The sequence below is a fragment of the Empidonax traillii genome, unplaced genomic scaffold (assembly GCF_003031625.1).
Source record: "Empidonax traillii isolate 1590-97213 ecotype Southwest subspecies unplaced genomic scaffold, ASM303162v1 scaffold1487:size278866, whole genome shotgun sequence".
Taxonomy (NCBI): Eukaryota; Metazoa; Chordata; class Aves; order Passeriformes; family Tyrannidae; genus Empidonax; species Empidonax traillii.
In genome coordinates, this window is record NW_020956680.1 from 213,961 (window position 1) to 231,574 (window position 17,614).

At 42.9% G+C, this 17,614-nt stretch overlaps 1 protein-coding gene across 2 annotated transcripts in view; it reads right to left on the minus strand.

Moving 5' to 3' along the window:
• The window catches only part of TANC1 (tetratricopeptide repeat, ankyrin repeat and coiled-coil containing 1), a 55,343-nt gene that overhangs the window by 12,257 nt on the left and 25,472 nt on the right, over window positions 1-17,614 (minus strand). Inside the window, exons 3-18 of one of the 2 annotated variants that reach the window (XM_027907516.1) lie at window positions 17,192-17,205; window positions 17,103-17,136; window positions 16,802-16,842; window positions 16,433-16,554; window positions 15,348-15,534; window positions 10,891-11,148; window positions 10,179-10,298; window positions 8,899-9,180; window positions 7,873-8,024; window positions 6,419-6,650; window positions 5,791-5,957; window positions 3,909-4,516; window positions 2,393-2,501; window positions 2,058-2,180; window positions 992-1,228; window positions 200-385 (exon numbers count right to left, since the gene is read on the minus strand). In XM_027907516.1, coding sequence (XP_027763317.1) covers window positions 200-385; window positions 992-1,228; window positions 2,058-2,180; window positions 2,393-2,501; window positions 3,909-4,516; window positions 5,791-5,957; window positions 6,419-6,650; window positions 7,873-8,024; window positions 8,899-9,180; window positions 10,179-10,298; window positions 10,891-11,148; window positions 15,348-15,534; window positions 16,433-16,554; window positions 16,802-16,842; window positions 17,103-17,136; window positions 17,192-17,205 — 2,872 coding nt within the window. Of the gene's footprint in view, window positions 1-199; window positions 386-991; window positions 1,229-2,057; window positions 2,181-2,392; window positions 2,502-3,908; window positions 4,517-5,790; window positions 5,958-6,418; window positions 6,651-7,872; window positions 8,025-8,898; window positions 9,181-10,178; window positions 10,299-10,890; window positions 11,149-15,347; window positions 15,535-16,432; window positions 16,843-17,102; window positions 17,137-17,191; window positions 17,206-17,614 lie in introns of those variants that run through there. The other variant, XM_027907515.1, reaches the window with a different exon arrangement.

Below are 17,614 nucleotides of genomic sequence, written 5' to 3' on the forward strand. Positions count from 1 at the left end.
CACCCACCTGGCAGTGCCCTGAGTGTGACCCTCACCCACCTGGCAGTGCCCTGAGTGTGACCCTCACCCACCTGGCAGTGTCCCGTGTGTGACCCTCACCCACCTGGCAGTGCCCTGAGTGTGACCCTCACCCACCTGGCAGTGCCCTGAGTGTGACCCTCACCCACCTGGCAGTGCCCTGAGTGTGACCCTCACCCACCTGGCAGTGCCCCATGCTGGCAGCAGCCGTCAGGGCCTGGTGCAGCGCCTGGCGCTTCCGCAGCGCGTCCTGCTCCCGGCACGGAGCCACCCACACCAGCCCCAGCAGGTACTCCAAGATGCCACAGTGCCCTCTCAGGGCACTGTGGACCAAGGCACACTGGCCCTTCTTGTCTGCACAGTCGGCCTGCATGTGGGAAAAGGAACACTGGGGGTTAAAAAGAGCAGTGAAAAGCCTGGAGAGGAGACCTCCAGCACCGGAAGAGAGCACCTGCCACTCCTGCTGTCCAGGACAGGCAGGGACATCTGGGGAATTACAGACCAGGCAGCCTCACCTCAGTGGCTGGAAAGTGATGGCAAACAGAATCCTGGAAACCACTGCCAAACACATGAAGGACAAGAAGGTGACCAGGAGCTCTCAGCATGGGTTCACCAAGGGGAGACCAGGCATGGTCAGCTGGACAGCCTGGGGCTCCAAGAGGATGGGAAGGGGGGTGAAGAGAGCTGGGGATGCTCTCTACCTCAACTTCAGGGGGCTCTGACAATCCCTCAGTAAGACGAGTAAGCTGATGAGAAGGTCCTGTAAATGCACAGTGAGGTGCACCCCAAACTGGCTGAACAGATCTGGCAGAGGCTTGTGATTAATGGCACAAGGAAAACGCTTCAGGGAAGTCTGGACTGCCCCCCAGGCCTATGTCTGCTAATTATATATTTCTGTAATCTACAACAGTTTTCTTCGGCCTCTGCCTGACTCTCTTGGCTGCACACTCTGCAGTTTTATGCACCAGCTCACCTTTGCACCTCTTTTACACAGCAGTGACACGATGTTCATGTGACCGGCAGCAGCTGCGTAACTCAGGGCTGTCATCCCGTTTTCTGAAGTGCCATCAATAGCAGCTCCAAATTCTAGTAGAAGAGTGACTACTTCTTCATGCCCAAGGTGTGACTGAACACACAGCACTGGAGCATTATTCAGTACTTCAGTCCTGTAATTCACATTTGCTCCTGCCAAAATCAGCAGCCGACTCACCTAAAATTAAATTTAAACATGACAAAATTTTCCTCCGATCTGCCTGAATTTGACATCTTGATCAGGTACCCATAAGTTACTCCCTACTTTTGATGGAGATTTTACTGGCAGACATCAACTTTATCACATATATAGCAATATATGAGTGTAGAATCTTCTCTTGGTAAATAATTATTGTATCACTGACCAATGCACTCCCGATAGAAGACCCGTCTCTCCCTCGACAACTCACTACTCTCACCACAAGTACCTGTGTGACTGCAGATTTAAGTAACTGTCTCCAATATGAGAGAACCAGACTGCATAAAAAGCAACCTCCAAAAAAATCAGCAGAGCCTGCACGTGTGTGTTCATGGACATGCACTTCCCAACCAAAAGGAACGCTGGCTCAAATTCCATCTCGCCCACTTGGATTTCCCTATCTATAATCTGGGGATTCAAATCATAGTGCAAAGTTAGGCATTTTACACCCTTTCTTCTCACAGCATTTCCCCCTGTTACAACTGTTACACATTCCCAGAGCAGCAAGCAGGGCTGAGCTCTGCCCAGCAAGGCCACGTGGGATGTCTGAGCCCCAGAAATGCACCCACACCCCCTGCACTGCCGAGCACGGCTGCAGCAGAGCCAGGGCTAACCCCCCTTTCCCTCAAAGCCAGCCAGGAAAACTGATCTGGACTTCAACCACGGCTTACAAAAGCACATAAGGGCTTGCTACAAAGGAGTTCAGGTCCAGGTGTGAGCAGCTTTTCTGCTAAAGCTTCAACACCAACCAATGGCAGCAGCAGCACCAGACGAAGCGCTGACTGGACGAGAAGGCTGATTTTCTTACCTTCACATTGGGTGTGTAGATGTTTCTTAGAGAAGCCAGTGCTGTGGACAGTCCATCAGTACTATAACCAATCCACAAGGCTTGGAGATGACTGGAAGAAATTCCGGTCCTTTTACTCAAACCCTAACAGGAATGATATAACAGGAGATCTCTCTATAGGATTAGAAATACTATTTTGATTTACAACTCATTATAAAGAGAAGTAACAATTTGGATCGTTAGCACTACCAATGTTTTGCACAAGCTCCTAACAAATTATCCAAGCAAGTCAGAGGAGAATCTCTGTGACCCATTCACATGAGGAGGTAATAAAAATACTAAGATGCAAGCTTTACCTTAAAAATGTGAGCTTTAAGGATGTGATGACCAAGTTCCATAGTTTGTTGGCGATTTAACTTTCCCTCTTGTCGAGAAAACATGAAAGCCAGTAGAGCATGTCCATTCCTAGTAAAAAGGATTGAGAACCGCTTTTGTAACTGTCTCTCAGTAAATATCCCAACTGTCTCTCAGTAAATATCCTAACAGCTCAAGTTTGTCAGACTACTGAAACACACCATTACAACAGAACAAAATTCCTTCCATAATGAAATAACACAAAAAGAAAAAAGGTAAATTTTGAAGTTGAAACACAGTCCTGGTATTTCTCTGCTGTCCCTCACAGGGGCCCCATGTCAGCTTTGGTTTACTGCTCCCTTTTGTGTTCTCAGAGCCAGCAACTGCAGGCACCTGAGAGAGATGCCAATTCTATCAGAAGCACAAGATCTGGATCCTTTTGAAATTTGAGATAAAATGCAAATTTAGTAATTCTGCACCTACATTAGTGGTGGTCAGTGTTCTAGCAGTGCCACAAACCTGAGGAAACAGGGTTATCACACACTATTCATTAATGAGATATACTCTGGAACAGGGCAATTGACCGTATGCTAACTGGGCTCTTCAGCTAGGGGGGAAGTTGCAGAGGGCTTCTCACTCTGCCTGCAGAAATTTCTGGACAGCAGAAAAGCCAGCAGCTTTCCAAAGCCAGCAGCTTTCCAAAGCCAGCAGCTTTCCAAAGCCAGCAGCTTTCCAAAGCCAGCAGCTTTCCAAAGCCAGCAGCTTTCCAAAGCCAGCAGCTTTCCAGCCCCCACTGCTGCTGGGGCAGGTGCTGGGAGTGCCCAGTGCGGTGGAACTGGGGGGGCCACGAGGCTGCAACCTCCCAGTCCCACCTACAGAACTGGCTCTGCTACAACCACACGAAAGCACAGACAAGTCTTGGGCTGGTTAAAATTTCACGTGTCAGCATTATTTATTCTTTTGTAAAATCAAAAAACTGTAAACCCTGAAGAACATGAAAAAAATGGAAGAAGCTAACTGTGAGAATGTGATGAACAATAACAGTCATTGTCTCCAACTCAACCAACTCCTGCTCCCCAAGTCACAGAAAGGGAGCTGGAACAAACTGAAACAATGCCAGGAGGATATCATTACAGAACAAAATGTCTTAATATTTTTATGTTTAAAAGAGCCCAAATGATCTGCCCCTTCTATTCCTGCATTCTGCACAGGCAAGGTGCTGCTGCACTTGATTCTTAACCACTGTGCTGCGCTCATAACAACACAGTACTCTCATTTCTCCATGAAGCTAGCAGCAAAGGCAAATGCAAACTTGTGACTTCTACAGAGTCAATTATGCATCATAACCTTTGACTTCAAGTCAAGTCTACTTCTAAACATATAAAAGTTTTAATTTTGGAAAAAAATTAGGTGAAGTTGTGCTTTAACATCCCTCTTTCCTCTCAGCAGCTGTTGCAATCCATAATATAAAATATAATTGCAGTTCTTTGAAAGCAAATTACTGCATGTTTTGTTTACCTTGGCTCACACAAGAAGTCAGTGTTTTCACCATCTGCTCTCCAGACAAGCCATTCCCTGAAGGAAGGGTGGCAGAACATGCGTGTTTTGTCACGTCTTTTGATCAGAAAACACGAAAGGGCTTCCATCCTCTGGTTGAAGTCTTCCCACTGGTGTTCCCCATTTATTTGTCCCGCATTAATAGCTTGGAAAATCTGGTCATCTGTCAGGGGATGCAGGGATGCCAGGGCCACATTGAGTATGGGCTGGGCTCGCTCAAAAGCAGAATTTGTCATGAACTTCATATTGCACTGCAGTAAGTACAGCTCTGACAGAGACACAGGAACAACCTTGTAGCTTGCACTTTTGATTACTAAGTGACCTTTTTGGAAAAGATCCAGAGTGAGTTTCAAATAGAGATAAGATCCCAGGCTTCTCATGATCAGGTGGTTACTCACTTTCCCAATAGTAGCTGCATCAGCTTTTCCATTTAAAGATATGTTGTTTATGATTTCCTGGCTGTTATTAATTCTGTACTGAATGTAAGCATTCAAATCATCGTGAATTTCTTTGTTGTCTGGAAAATTGTCCAGGGATATTGCAATAAATGGTAGTGAACTTACTACTTCCTGTGAGGAGGAGAGGGGGGGGAGAGAAAAAACAAAGCCAGAGGCATTAAGGTATTCCAGCACTGAGAACTCCACGACACATCTCTGCTGTGTTTCTCTTCTGTAGCGAGTATCACACAAAGCAATTTAGTATCCCCGTGATGGCTCTGCAAATACCAGCCCCTGATAACAGGTAGAACAGTACTTCTACATTTCATCAATTTTCATAGGAAAGCATCAAATATACCAGTGACCAAGCTCAGCAGCTGAAAGGGATGAGCTACAGAAATTAGCTCCGAATTAGACCCTAAGACGGGCCAGGGGAAGGGGCAGGTAAGAGGAATGATATATTGAGAAACAAAGATTTATTAAGAAATATTATAAATTACAAGAGAGAAAAGAATCTCCTTTTCATTTTATCTTCCAGTAACTATGTACCAGAAGGGCACCATCCACACATCCCCAGCCCACTGTGGCTGAAGGCAAGTGCCAAGTGTGGCACAGTCCAACACTTCAGCAGCTTCACCTGATCACATTTTTATGTTTATGTAAATAAAGATCCAAAAGATCTTTATTTTAAAGAAGAGCTTCTACAGCTTTTAACTTAAACTTCTTACCTAAAGTAAAACTTCTAAAGTTCTAAAGTTTTACTTCTAAAGTTTTACTTTAAAATTTCTAAAATTAAAGTTTTGGAACTAAAAACTTCTTGCACAGAGGTATCACAAGGGTTTAAAACAAATGTCTCCACACTTCCACAACACAAAAAGGAACTCTCTATTCCACTCTATGCAGTTATATGGATTTCTAAAAGCTGCACTGTCAGGCTAGTGAGATGTCCTAATCACAGACACACGTCTCCAGAGAGGGAATAGTCCCTACTGCAGAAAATAAAATTAAAAAAAAATTAGTTGAGAAATCAATCAATTTTTCAGCCAGTTAGACACTCCTAGTGCTCCTGGCAGGCAGGCAGAGATGGAACGAACCCCAGGAGGCCACACTGAGGCACATCTGCACCTTGCCAAGGCAGTCCTGAGGGCCAAGGGAACAGACTCCAATTTCACCAGTTCTTATCGATTCTACTGGCAGACCCAAGACAGTGATTTACAACTAAAAAGGCCTCCAATATCATATTTGTGCACTGTGAATAAACATGTGACAACAGAGGAAGGAAAAAACCCAAGAGACTTTACTTTGAATTCCTGTAAACCCAGTATTTTTCATAATAATGCAGCTACACCAGTATAAATGATCATTTAGTCTTTAAGGGTAAGAAAAGTGCTAAAAGGTATTTTTACCTGGAAATTAGTTCTTACAGTCACAATGAGCTTCAGCCAGGGAGGAAACTTACAGATTATACTTGTGATAAATGAAGAAATTGTGTCACCATAATCAGGTTTATGAAATTCAGCATCATTTAAACCATCTACCAAAATTATGTAGTCTTCCTCAGGAATCTTCTGCTCTGAAATTTGAAAATAAAAAAGAAAGGGATGAAAACAAATTCTCCCATTAAATGACACATTTTTGTTCTCAAATTTTTATCCTCATCCACTTTGCAAATACTTAGGCACAGACAATTACAACAGAAAACGTGACAAAACTCAAAAGCATCTGAAAAAAAAATCCTTTAATGTGAATGTGCAGCCTTAATTACAAGCTACAACTATCCTTCTGTTTTCTGGGGGGGTGGGGGGGTGGGGGAATGTTTCCATGACCTTTAGTAAATGTCAAAAAATTTTAATTTAAAACACAAAGCAACTGTTGAAAACCCACCTATCATCGTTACAAACAACTACCACAATTAAGGAATAATCCTTCTCCAGGCATATGCTACTTCATTTATTTATTTTTTATTTATTTATTTATTTATTTCTTTTCTCTGCAGTTCAGGTTCCATGTCCCAGTCCCCCCTGCTGAAGGTACCTCTCCTGAGGAGCGAGAGCGGCTCCAGCACTCCCCTGCGGAAGGCGGCGGCGGGGTCCTGCACGCAGGAGCGCAGGCTCAGCAGGCTCTGCAGCTGGGGCTCCCTGCACAGCAGCTCTCGGAAGGCTGGCAGCTGCTGGCAGCGGCACAGCAGGGCGGCCACGCTGTGCACGAACTCGGGCACCAGGCACGTGTACGTGTTGTCAGCCTGGCAGTAGTGATAAGCCACCACCTGGAGAGGGAGAAAAGCGGAAAGCGTCACCTCCTCGGCGTGTCAGCTGGTTGGTAGGTAGTGCAGTTATGGGAAAGTGTTATTAAACCTCTCTCTCAGCTACACAACAGTCTGCAGTGTCAGATCCAACCCTGCAGGCCTGGGTCAAACACAGGGAGGGAGGCAACGGAGTAGATTTTTGACCTTGCAGGGCACGCAGAGAGGAAAAGAAACCAAAGTGTCACGTTCTGACAGGAAAACAGCAATTTGAATTTGTGGCATTTGGATACAGTGGAGAAGCAGCTCAATAACTAAACAGTACAAGGAAGTAACTTGAGGCTCTGACCTATTAGCTGGGATTTAACAACACTGAGTCTCACACTGTAACAACCAAGGACTACTTTGATCACCATCACGCAGAAGTAAATGACAGACAGCTACTAAAGACATGCTCACATAAGCCAATAGAGAAATGGGACAACTAGCTTTATTGTGAGTATTGCAAAGGTGTGTATTACTAAAAAATAAACCAGTACATAAGCCATATTTCTTTGAAAAAAAAAAAAAAGTCCAACCACAAGGAAAACATTGTGTCACAGCAAGCAAAAAGCCTGCACTTCAGTGGCTTTCATAGCACTGCTTCTAACTAACACATATCACTTCAAAGATTGCATGTGTTACGAGGTTTTCATTATAACTACTCGTATAAGGTATGCAATTCAGATATTCATTATTTTTACTACTTAGGCAAAAAATAAAACCCTTAACGTAGCAATCCAATGCAAAAATGACCTCAGGCTCTCAGAGTATGGAAAACAGAAGAACTACATTCAGACTCAACCTGTATCATAGCAGCACAGAGACGGATTATATACAGACCAAAGATTTTATCCACCCCCTCTGCCCCCAATTTTGCTTTTGGAAGGTACACTGAGCAGCTCCCTGTAAAGAAGAACAGCCCCCTTGGCAAAGAAAGGATCCCAACTTCCCACACCTGCATAAAACTGAGGAGAAATTGTTAACCCGACTCCTTTAAAGACCAAGAAGGATCCAAGTGATCCCCTGAAGGGCAGCAGGGGCAGGTAGCTGGTTTCACCAGCCACAAAACAGAGCCATCCCACAGAGGGGCCCAGGTGATGCCCCTCTCCCAGCACTGCCTGTGCCTCCCAGGGGGCTCTCACAGCAGTGACCCCACGTTGGAGCTCCCCAGCACACTGAGCCCCTGGGAGGAGTGAGAGCTCACCTTTGCAGCGAGGCGCCTCACAGCATCTCCTGTTTGAGTTTTGTACTCAGGAGTGGCAGGACACGGCAGAGTCCTCACTGCACTGCTGTCTCCTGCTGGAGGGGCACACGGGGGTAACTGGCTTAAGGGAATCTCCTGGCAGGAGTCACCACCTGATTTGAAAAGGCAACAAATACAAAAGAGACCAAATTTGCTGGTAGCAGACTGCTTTTTAGGAAAACATCATGGAGTATTTTTACTGCTAGAATAAAAATTAACACTGAGAAATAGCACCACAAGAAACTTGCAATTAGTCTGACAAATACAGGCCCACATTTGCAACTTCACAATCTTAAAACAACTCAACAGACTTTTAGGTCAAAACTACAGAATTACTGAAAGCCAAACCATGCTGATGTGAAGGGTTTCCCTCAGAACACTACACATACGATGCTTCATTTAAACTAACAGTTATTATATGACTGAACTCTTGGGAAACAAAAACAATTTATCATTGTTATTATTAATAATAGTAATATTCCAAGTGTCAGGAGGGGAAGTAGCAGTAACAGCAGCCTCATCACCCCTCCAGTTAATGTAGGCACTGGACTGGTCTGGTGACAGGATGCTATGGATCCCAGTAGGAGACAGAAGGGGTTTCTCCATAGCTTTATTCTCACCTCTACAGTAATTCTATGGAAAGCACGTGGCACACAGAGGTAAAGAAAAGCTCACTGCTCCCCTTCCAAATTCATGGGAGACAAAACTACTACAGTCACATCTCAGAGCCTGGGGTACACACTGCCTGGCAGAGGGAAGAGATCCTGCACACTGGCTCATGTTGCCACCTCTCTGATGGGCTGAGCCCACGCTATGTCATGTAGAAGGTATTGGTCAGAACATACAATTTTAACTTCAGCTTCCTTTGCTCACTGAAGAAATACATGTGTGCTAAGGAGCTGATGAGGCCCAATGACCTCAAGCCAAAGAACAAACATGTGACTCCTTCTGTCAGCGCACAAACCCAGACAAGGAAAAGGAACTTACTTTTGGGGGATGAATTGGGGCTGTTTGAAGCGATTTGCCTCATGCGACTTCCATGGCAGCTGAGTGCCACCAGCCGTGAGATGATGGCAGTCTTCCCAAACCCCACACTTCCAGTGATGACCACTCCTCTGTTCCCCGCTGGGTCGGGACTCTGCAGCTTTTCTTCGATGGCCTGGAACAGCCACTCTCTACCAACAAACACCGAGTCTGTGGTTATGCTCGGCACCTCGAACAGCAGCGGCTTCAGCAAAATGTCCTGGGGCTTGTAGGGGATGAAACGAGCTGGGAAGAGGTGACAGGGAGGAAGGTTCGTTAGAAGAAACTTGACATGCAATCAGACAGCACAGTTTCAGAAGGGAACAGCATTTAGGGGTCACAATCTGACTTTTTAGAGCCTTCATTATGAAAACAATAAAGACTGCTCTGCTCAGTTCCTGCATAATTCCTGAATTAAACTGTAAAGGAAAGAAGCTACAAGAATAATTTGGTGATTTTCTTTTACAACTGAATTAATAAGTTGCAGAATCCAAAAAATCTTCTTAAAAATGCATTAATAATTCTATAAATGGGGAAGAGCCAAGTATTTTTCATTTCAGAGTGAACACACTGCTGAGCATTTCAGTGTTAGGTCTTCAGATCTGTAAAGACACTTACAGAGAACCAGAGAAAGGTACACAAAATAAATAATTTTTTCTGCTTTAAAAAAACCCTTCTTTTTAAAGTAATATAAAAAAATTACTACCTTGTTTTTTGTACTTTTGAAATCACAAGATCAGAAGTTACATGCTTGATTACTTGATCTATATATTTGGCAAACACCTGACAACTTAGAGAAGAACTTGGGTTTGATTGCATAAAATACATTAAAATTTACAGGAATAATAGTGTTCAATAATAAAATGCTCTCAAGATTCATTACCCAAATCTAATGTTACACAAATGCTGTTTCAGCATCCAACTACAACTATGAAAAGCCATCAGTGAAAGAGCACATATAGTGTCTACATATGATGTCAAGATCAGTTTTACCAGGAGTTTACTTAGATTTTTCTGCTTTTTAATTGCCACTGGTTGTGACAGATGCACAGGCATTCAGTTCAATCTCTGAACCACAGCATCGTGCAGGAAAGAGTGTAAGCGAGCCTCTTATCTGCACACACGAGGAGTGATGTGTCCAGGAGGACTCTGAAGGGCTGTTCTCGAAGATCACAGCCCATGCCATGGCAGAACCCCTGTGTGAGTGTGCCAGGGCAGAGGCAGCTGGCAGCGGGCACCTTTACCTTCCTGCTGGGCTCTCCCGCCGGCCGTGCTGTGCCAAGGCAAGCGCATCGAGGTGTGTAAAGGAGCGTTCCTCTGTCCGTCCAAGTAACTCAGATCCTCCAGTTTGGTTGAGCTTGTTGCTAGATAGTAAAGGACTGAAGATTATTCTTCTCTCCACGTAAGATACCAAGAGTGTCATTATTTATTACAGTTCTTCCTCCACACCGTACTTACAGAGAAGTTTTTCTAGACAATGGCAGCAATGCCATTCATGTCATAACTTTTACAAAATGCTTCTCAGTTAAGTTCACTGAAGATTTGGTTGAGTTTTTCCCCATTTAGATGGCCCTCACATCTGCCTTAACTTCCACATGTTGCAAACAGTTCTCACATTAAGCAAGTTTTCCTTTTGCACTGTGAGAACAACCAACTCAGCAAGGCCAGAAGTGTTAGGAACAGGTTCAGGTACTCCCTGACTCCACATAGAATCCTTGAACAACTGATGGACTTACCAAGTCCTGACCTAACCAGTACCTAGTAGAAAGCATAGTAACAGCCCTCTGGATGACAATTTTAATCTATGTAGGTAATGTTCATTTATTCAGTTCAGAACAGAAGCTTTTTCTTTCTGTCCTGCAGAGACGCTTCCGTACTAACAATGTAACTACAGAAAGATTCAACAGAAATGTCCTCCCATTAAGAACATCCTTGTTTTCTACCTCAGGACTTTACCTGCAACGGAGTTTGGACGAGGCATTATCAAAGAGCCAGAACTCTGAGCGTAAGGAAGGGGACCCTCTCCTGTTGGTACTTCTTTTGGCAAATTCTCAGCAGATCCAATGGTCTCCTCTTCTGCAACTGGTGAACAATTATCTGTCCTTCGATCACGACTGATGCCGTGATGTTTTCCAGCCCTGAGACTCCCATCCTTGCTCCATTCCAAACTGGATCCACTGCGATCATCATTTTCTGATGAACTGGTTATAGTGGCTGAAAAAAGTGAAAAAACCCAACTAAAGTACGTACCAGAGGAACATGGCACACTTGTTAGAACAGTCATTCTCAAACAGCATTGTGAAGCACAAATGATTAAAATTCAATGTTGTTCAGGTCTGTCTCATCTAAAATACATAATTACATTAGGATGGTAAATAGCCTGCACTCACATATCTGGCAAACTAATCTCCTCAGAAACCTTCCAGCAACTGAGCTATTCACTGCTCCTTTCTTAGCTACCTGCTACATTTTATTGTCAAGAAGAGCAAACAAGGCCAGATGCACAATGTAAAAGAACCAGCTGAGTATATTAACAAAATTTCAAATTACATTAAACATACTGATTTAGGTTTTTTAAGTATTTCAGTGAGTTGCAGTACAAAGTAAATCAGAAGGTCAAAGAAAGGTTTTTTTGGGGAGGTTGTTTTTGATGTCACCTGAAAACATTTACACATAATTTTTCAATACTAAGTGAAACTTTCAGGTAGTAAGATGTGCTTATACTGCTATGAAAATTTCCAATGCTGCACAATAAGCAACACAGACCTAGAGGGATACTCAGTTAAAGGCAGCTGAGAGCACACAGGTGCCTTTGGATGCTGTTCCAGAGCAGTGCCTTCCACTGCTGCACACACTCACTGCACTGAGACACCACCAACTGCAACATCCAGGGGATCCAAATGTCCCACCTTGGTGGTTGGGGGTTACTAGTGTGTCTTTAGCTGCCTGAGATTGCATTTAATCAGGGCCTCCTGTGATAACTGAAGGTGTGAAGAATTTGTACTCCTGAAGGCCTACTCAGGTACTGTTTCATAAAATTATGCTCACCTTGTTGCCTAAGAACAGATATAGACTTCTTTGGTATATTTAATATTGAAACTACTCACTTTCATTTAAAACTTTTTTAATTACACAAGGACATGAAGCAGCTGTTCAGACTTGTACAACTCATAAAATAACTGAACAATAAATATTTATTAAAGGTTAAGCCAACAATCAGTGCATTTTGAACACTTTAATCAACAGAGGAAAATACAATAGAGGATGAAAGAACATCAGGATTAAGAAACCATAAAATTAAAAAAATCAGTACCAGTTCAGATAATAGTATCTATATGAACTCTGGGTCCTCTCTAGGCTAACAATTTAAAAGCTAAAGCTATATTATAGCAGTTCTATGCTCAACTGGCCAATTCCTCGAGTAAAACATTCTGGCATATATTGGAGCTGCAGTGAAACCCAACCATGTGAGCAGTCCCTGGAACTGAGCCTCGTCCAGGCAGGGGAAGGACCAACTGTTCTCCTTCCACACCACCTGCACTGCAGCTTCAGCCCTTAAGGATGGTGAGGTACTTGTACAACTCTGCGTTACTCCAGCCCAGGCTCACATTCGTAAGGAATGTAAGATCAGATGCTTCAATTCAAGAGTTTGTATTCTAAGAAGGACCAATAATACGATACACAATTTAGAGGTAGCAGAAGAAAAAAACTTTTCAGGCACTCCATTAATCCTTCCACACACTTTAAATTGTACTTCTGTAGGACAAATTATTTAATTTTGATGGTCGTGTCAAAAAACTCTGGTTCTTCCTGAAGTACAGAAACTTTAAAGCTCTGATTCTTCCTGGAGTGAGATGCAGCATCAGGAAACCTGGCTGCTCGAGATTTTGTACTGAAACAGGGGCAAGGATCCAGCAAAGCTTACATTTTGGCCAGCAGCCCAATCTTTTCTCCTACTCAGCTCATTGCTAAAGATTAAAACCTGCCTCCACTACTATTATGTCAAACTCAACAGAAGCAAAGAAGGATTCAGCTACAGCAGTAGAACACTGGAAAACAAAAGGAAACCTGAACTGTATCTAAAAAAGAGGGAAAGGGAGAAAAGACAGATTTCCCATCAGTCTGCTGGCCCAGAAAACACAGTGGGAGTAGAAATATAAAGGAAGCCCATGTAAGTAGCATGAAAGAGCAAGATATTTTCATGGCTAGATGAACGCTGTCCAAGACATCAGAAAACATACCTGCTAAGCATAATTTAAAATGCACATTTGCTACTAAAACCACATTTGGGTGCTCAGACATTTATATATAAAAAAGAAACACCCAGGTCACTTATCAGAGAGATGCCTCTTCTTTCCTTTCTTAGCTTTATGCCTTTACAGATGCAAGGGGTGCTGCCATGGGTGGCCAGGGCGTGTTCAGGTTCTCCCTGAATCTGAGACACCAACAACAGATCCACAGAGCAGCAGCAGATGATTTTCATGTGGTCCCACAGCCATGAACCACATAGTGCCTGAAGGAGCTACACAGAAGTTTCCCTCCTGCTCTAGGAGTTTTCTCCTCTCTGCTCTCACGCTCACATACTTCTCAGCTCCACCATCCTCTCTTCTCCCTGTATAATAAAGGACTTTTTTTCCCGTTTCTTTTATTTTTTAAACTTCTTCCTTTTCAGTAGTTTAATAAGCAACTTTTACCACTGTGTTCTAAAATATTTTCTTTAAAATATTAGTACATAGAAGGTTATAAAATGATGATGTAGTTGTCATGCCTATACACTATTTCAAGCAAACACAAAGCTATTTCTGATCTTATTTAGAACATGCATATACTCCTGGACTATTTAAAGCTTGCAAAGCCTGGGTAGTAGGTTCATACAGTATCTACATTTGTGCTCTTTTCCCAAGAGCAACAATTCTGATATACCATTTCCTTTACATCAAGATGTTCACACTGTCTCAAAAGTAGATCTTACACCAAGCTGACCAGACAAAAATCTGCTATGGAATGAGTTCACAAAATCATTTTCTTAAACTGAAGCACTGAAGTTTCACACACAAGAGTCTTTTGTTGAATGACAAACGTCTTTTAGGGTAATGGATCAGAAACAATAGTTTATGTCAAAACTTATGACCTCACTTTATAATAAAATGCAAAAGCATCTATAAAATCAAGAGTGAAGTGTTACCAGAGTAATCACCGTGGCAGAATTCACAAGCAGGGAGACATCACTTGCACTTGGAATTCCTTCTCCAAACAGAAGTTGTAAATAGAAAAGCACTAAGTTCAAAGTCAGACACAATGACATGTCTTAAGGTTACTTTGTCAAATTCAGGCATTTCAGATCTAGAACTGCTTCCATTCTTCAGCCTCCCTAAACTCACTTAATCAGCTGGACTTAAATAAAACCAAAAGTTCACTTTTGTGTATTGAGAAAGCATTGTGATAGGGGGCATTTTGAGCTTTGGTTTTGTTGGCAATCTTAACAGCTTAAAACCAATTTTAAAAGGAATCACTTAGTTAAAGAATCAGCATTAAAAAAAGACTAAACCAATAAAGAAGAATAAACCTTCCTACAGCAGTTTGTAACATGAAAAATATGCTTTTAACATCTCAGTCTGACCTTGCAGAAAATAACATTAAAGCTTGTCACGTGAGTGTCCGAAGGTGCAGGGAGGTAGTGGTACAGACAGAGACCCACTGGGGCAGGGAGCACAAACAGATGGCACAAATGAGGCAGAAAGGGAATTTAATATTTTCTTTAGTGCTGATCAGACTGGCTGAAACACTCAGCTAGGTGGTAAAAGGAGCTGTGTGACAGCTGGGCTGTGAGGGTGGCTGCCTCTCGTGATCACTGACTCCCCACAGGAGAGGCACCTGCACCCTCAGCTCAGTCACCTTTCAGTGGAGAATCACACAATTGCACCTCTTCCACGATGCCCCATTTTAGTTTCATTTTCATGCTAATTAATCAAAAGTTTGCATTGTTTTTAACCAGTCTGATTTGATTCTCATAAGAAGTCACACCAATTATAGTTTTCTCAGCTGGAAATTAAACCAGCTTCAAACTCTGCTGTGCTTCACCCTTACGAGAAGCATTGACCTACATAATGGAAAGGAAAAAGGCAGAGGAAAATAAGAAATGGAGAAAAACAGAGGAAATTAATTATTTTAAAGGAAAACAAGGAGAAATTAGAACTGCACCAGGAAAATAAAAGAAGAAAAATGCACACCTTACAACAGCAACTGAGCAACAATTACAGCCAAGAACAAGATTTCAATCTTCTGAGCACAGAGGATTTGAAACAGGATCCATGGACAGCGCAGGACCAAACACAAGGACACGAAGCAGCTGTTCAGACTTGTACAACCCAGAGGAAACTGCTTTGAGTTACCTGGCCCCTCGGGATGCTCACCTATAATGCCACTGTCCTTGCTCTCCAGGGTGGAGCTGGGGGTGCTGATGGTGCCGCAGGGGCTGCCCTTGGCCGCCGCTTTGCCGGCGCAGCTGTTGAGGGTGGAGCAGGGGCTGTCGGTGCTGGGGGAGGTCGTGCTGCTGGTCAGGGTGGAACAGGGACTCACTCCTCGGCTGGGGACTGCACACTGCCGTGGGAAGAGCAGGAACACTCACTCACAGCAGGACACTGCCCGGCAGAGAACTACACACCTCGAGGGGAAGCACAGTAAGAACAAACCAAAGAGCCCATTTTTCAGGGAAAATCTCCAAGAAGTGGAAGCTTTGTTTAGATTGGGAATCTTAATCTTTAATATTACTCTTAAAAAGTGACCTCTGAACTAAAAAAGGGAATTTCACAGTTAATGAAAGTGGAAGAACTGCAGTGAAGCAAATTTCTTCTCTGGATATCCTTCCCTTCCACCTCCTCTAGTTACTCTTGGGACAGAAACACTAGAACTGCAGTCTTACCCACATTTCACTAGCAATGAAACCCAAACTGATGCACTAAGATTTATGAGGACTGGGAATAAAAGTGGGTGAAGTTCTGGTTAGCAGATGACTTTCATATGGACAATAGCTGCTTGCTTCTCTCCAATCCCTCTACCCCAAATGACAGAGAAAGACTGCCAGACCGACATGAACTTCTCAGGAAAAAATAAACACAACCCTATCCCCCAGCATGTTCCCATTTTAACACAACACTGATATTTTGCATTCTCAGCAATCACTGAAAATGAAAGGAAAAAGGTTCTGAGAAAGGAAAAAAGGTCAAGAGAACTCCAAAAGCTATTCACATTCTCAGATTAGATTTAACCTCTAGAAATGATGAGGAGATAATTCAGTTTGTTTGCTTTGAAACTGTGAGTTGGTCCTCCATGCCTAAGATACCCACCTGTTAGCAATAAAGTACGATTCTATTATTATATGTCTATTCAAACAGATTGCATTTTGATAAGTATCAAGTAACTGCAACTAGGAAATAGAGGAAATAACATTAGTCCTCTCTGAAACAGGATGAACATTAAATATATATAATTTTCCTACCATAACTTCATTTTTCTCTTCCATGTGAGCAGAAGTTGGAATCCCTTCCCCCAGTAAAAAACCCAATCTTGTCATCAATTCTTGTGCTGCAGGAGAACAGCTTGAGTCTTTGTCAGGCTTTGCTTTGGAGTGGAGAGAAAAAAAGATGATGAAGATTAGAGTCTTGTATTTGAAACTGTTAAAAGAGCTAAAAAGAGTACAACCAAACTATCCATCAAACTTTTAATTGCTGGTGAGTCTTGGATCCTCTGCATATCTGTACAAATCTAGGCGAGTTAAAAATCACCCTGCCAGTCACAACAGAAATGTTTTAAGTGCAACCAGTTCATCCCTAGACTGATGAGCGACGTAACATGACCATTTTCCCACCTGCAGCACTAAGCTCAGTGCTATCAAAGCTTAGTTGCAGGCTGAGATTCTATTTCTGAAATGTCAAAAAATAGTAGAGGTTAATGACACAGATGACACAGTTCCCAGCTCTTCTGGCTGCAATGGTATTTAATAATTCTGTCAGTACAGTGTTTTGAAATGTCTTCTGCCATCCAACTGATACAACAAGACAAAGTTCAAGATGGGGCAACCTCCACTAAAAGCAGCCAAGCACAGCTGCACCCATGGCAAACACCTCTTGCTAATGGAATCTCACAAACAGGCCATTTTCCTTGACTGCAGCAGTGTGGCATCACCCACCAACCTGGGACCATCTGCTCCGACAAGAACATTTATATGGCATTAATTTCTTTTGTCCATTAAAAAAACCCACATATGTAGGCCTATCCCATCCTCAGGTATAAACAGCTAATTGACTAAGCAGCATCATCCTCCCACTCTGAGAACCATCTCCTGCAGGAACACTTAACTCTGGAACTGCCAAGGGGAGACCCAGGAGCACCTGCACAGCCACTTTCCAAACAGCACCAGGTTTTACTCTGAAAGACTGAATTATCTGATTCTCACTTAATCCCAAAAGCAGAAAGTCTACAAAAGTAAACAGCAAAAGATTTTTTTATCTCAGAATTTTCACAAATTGACAGGCCTTCAAATATCTGACTGGAAAATACATTTTCTCTAAAAAATTGCCATTTTAAAGTTTACAATTAATCTGTAAGTCACAATCCTGAAGTTAGAGAGTTTGTGAAATCACCATCTATTATTATTATATTTAAATTATAACATTGACAA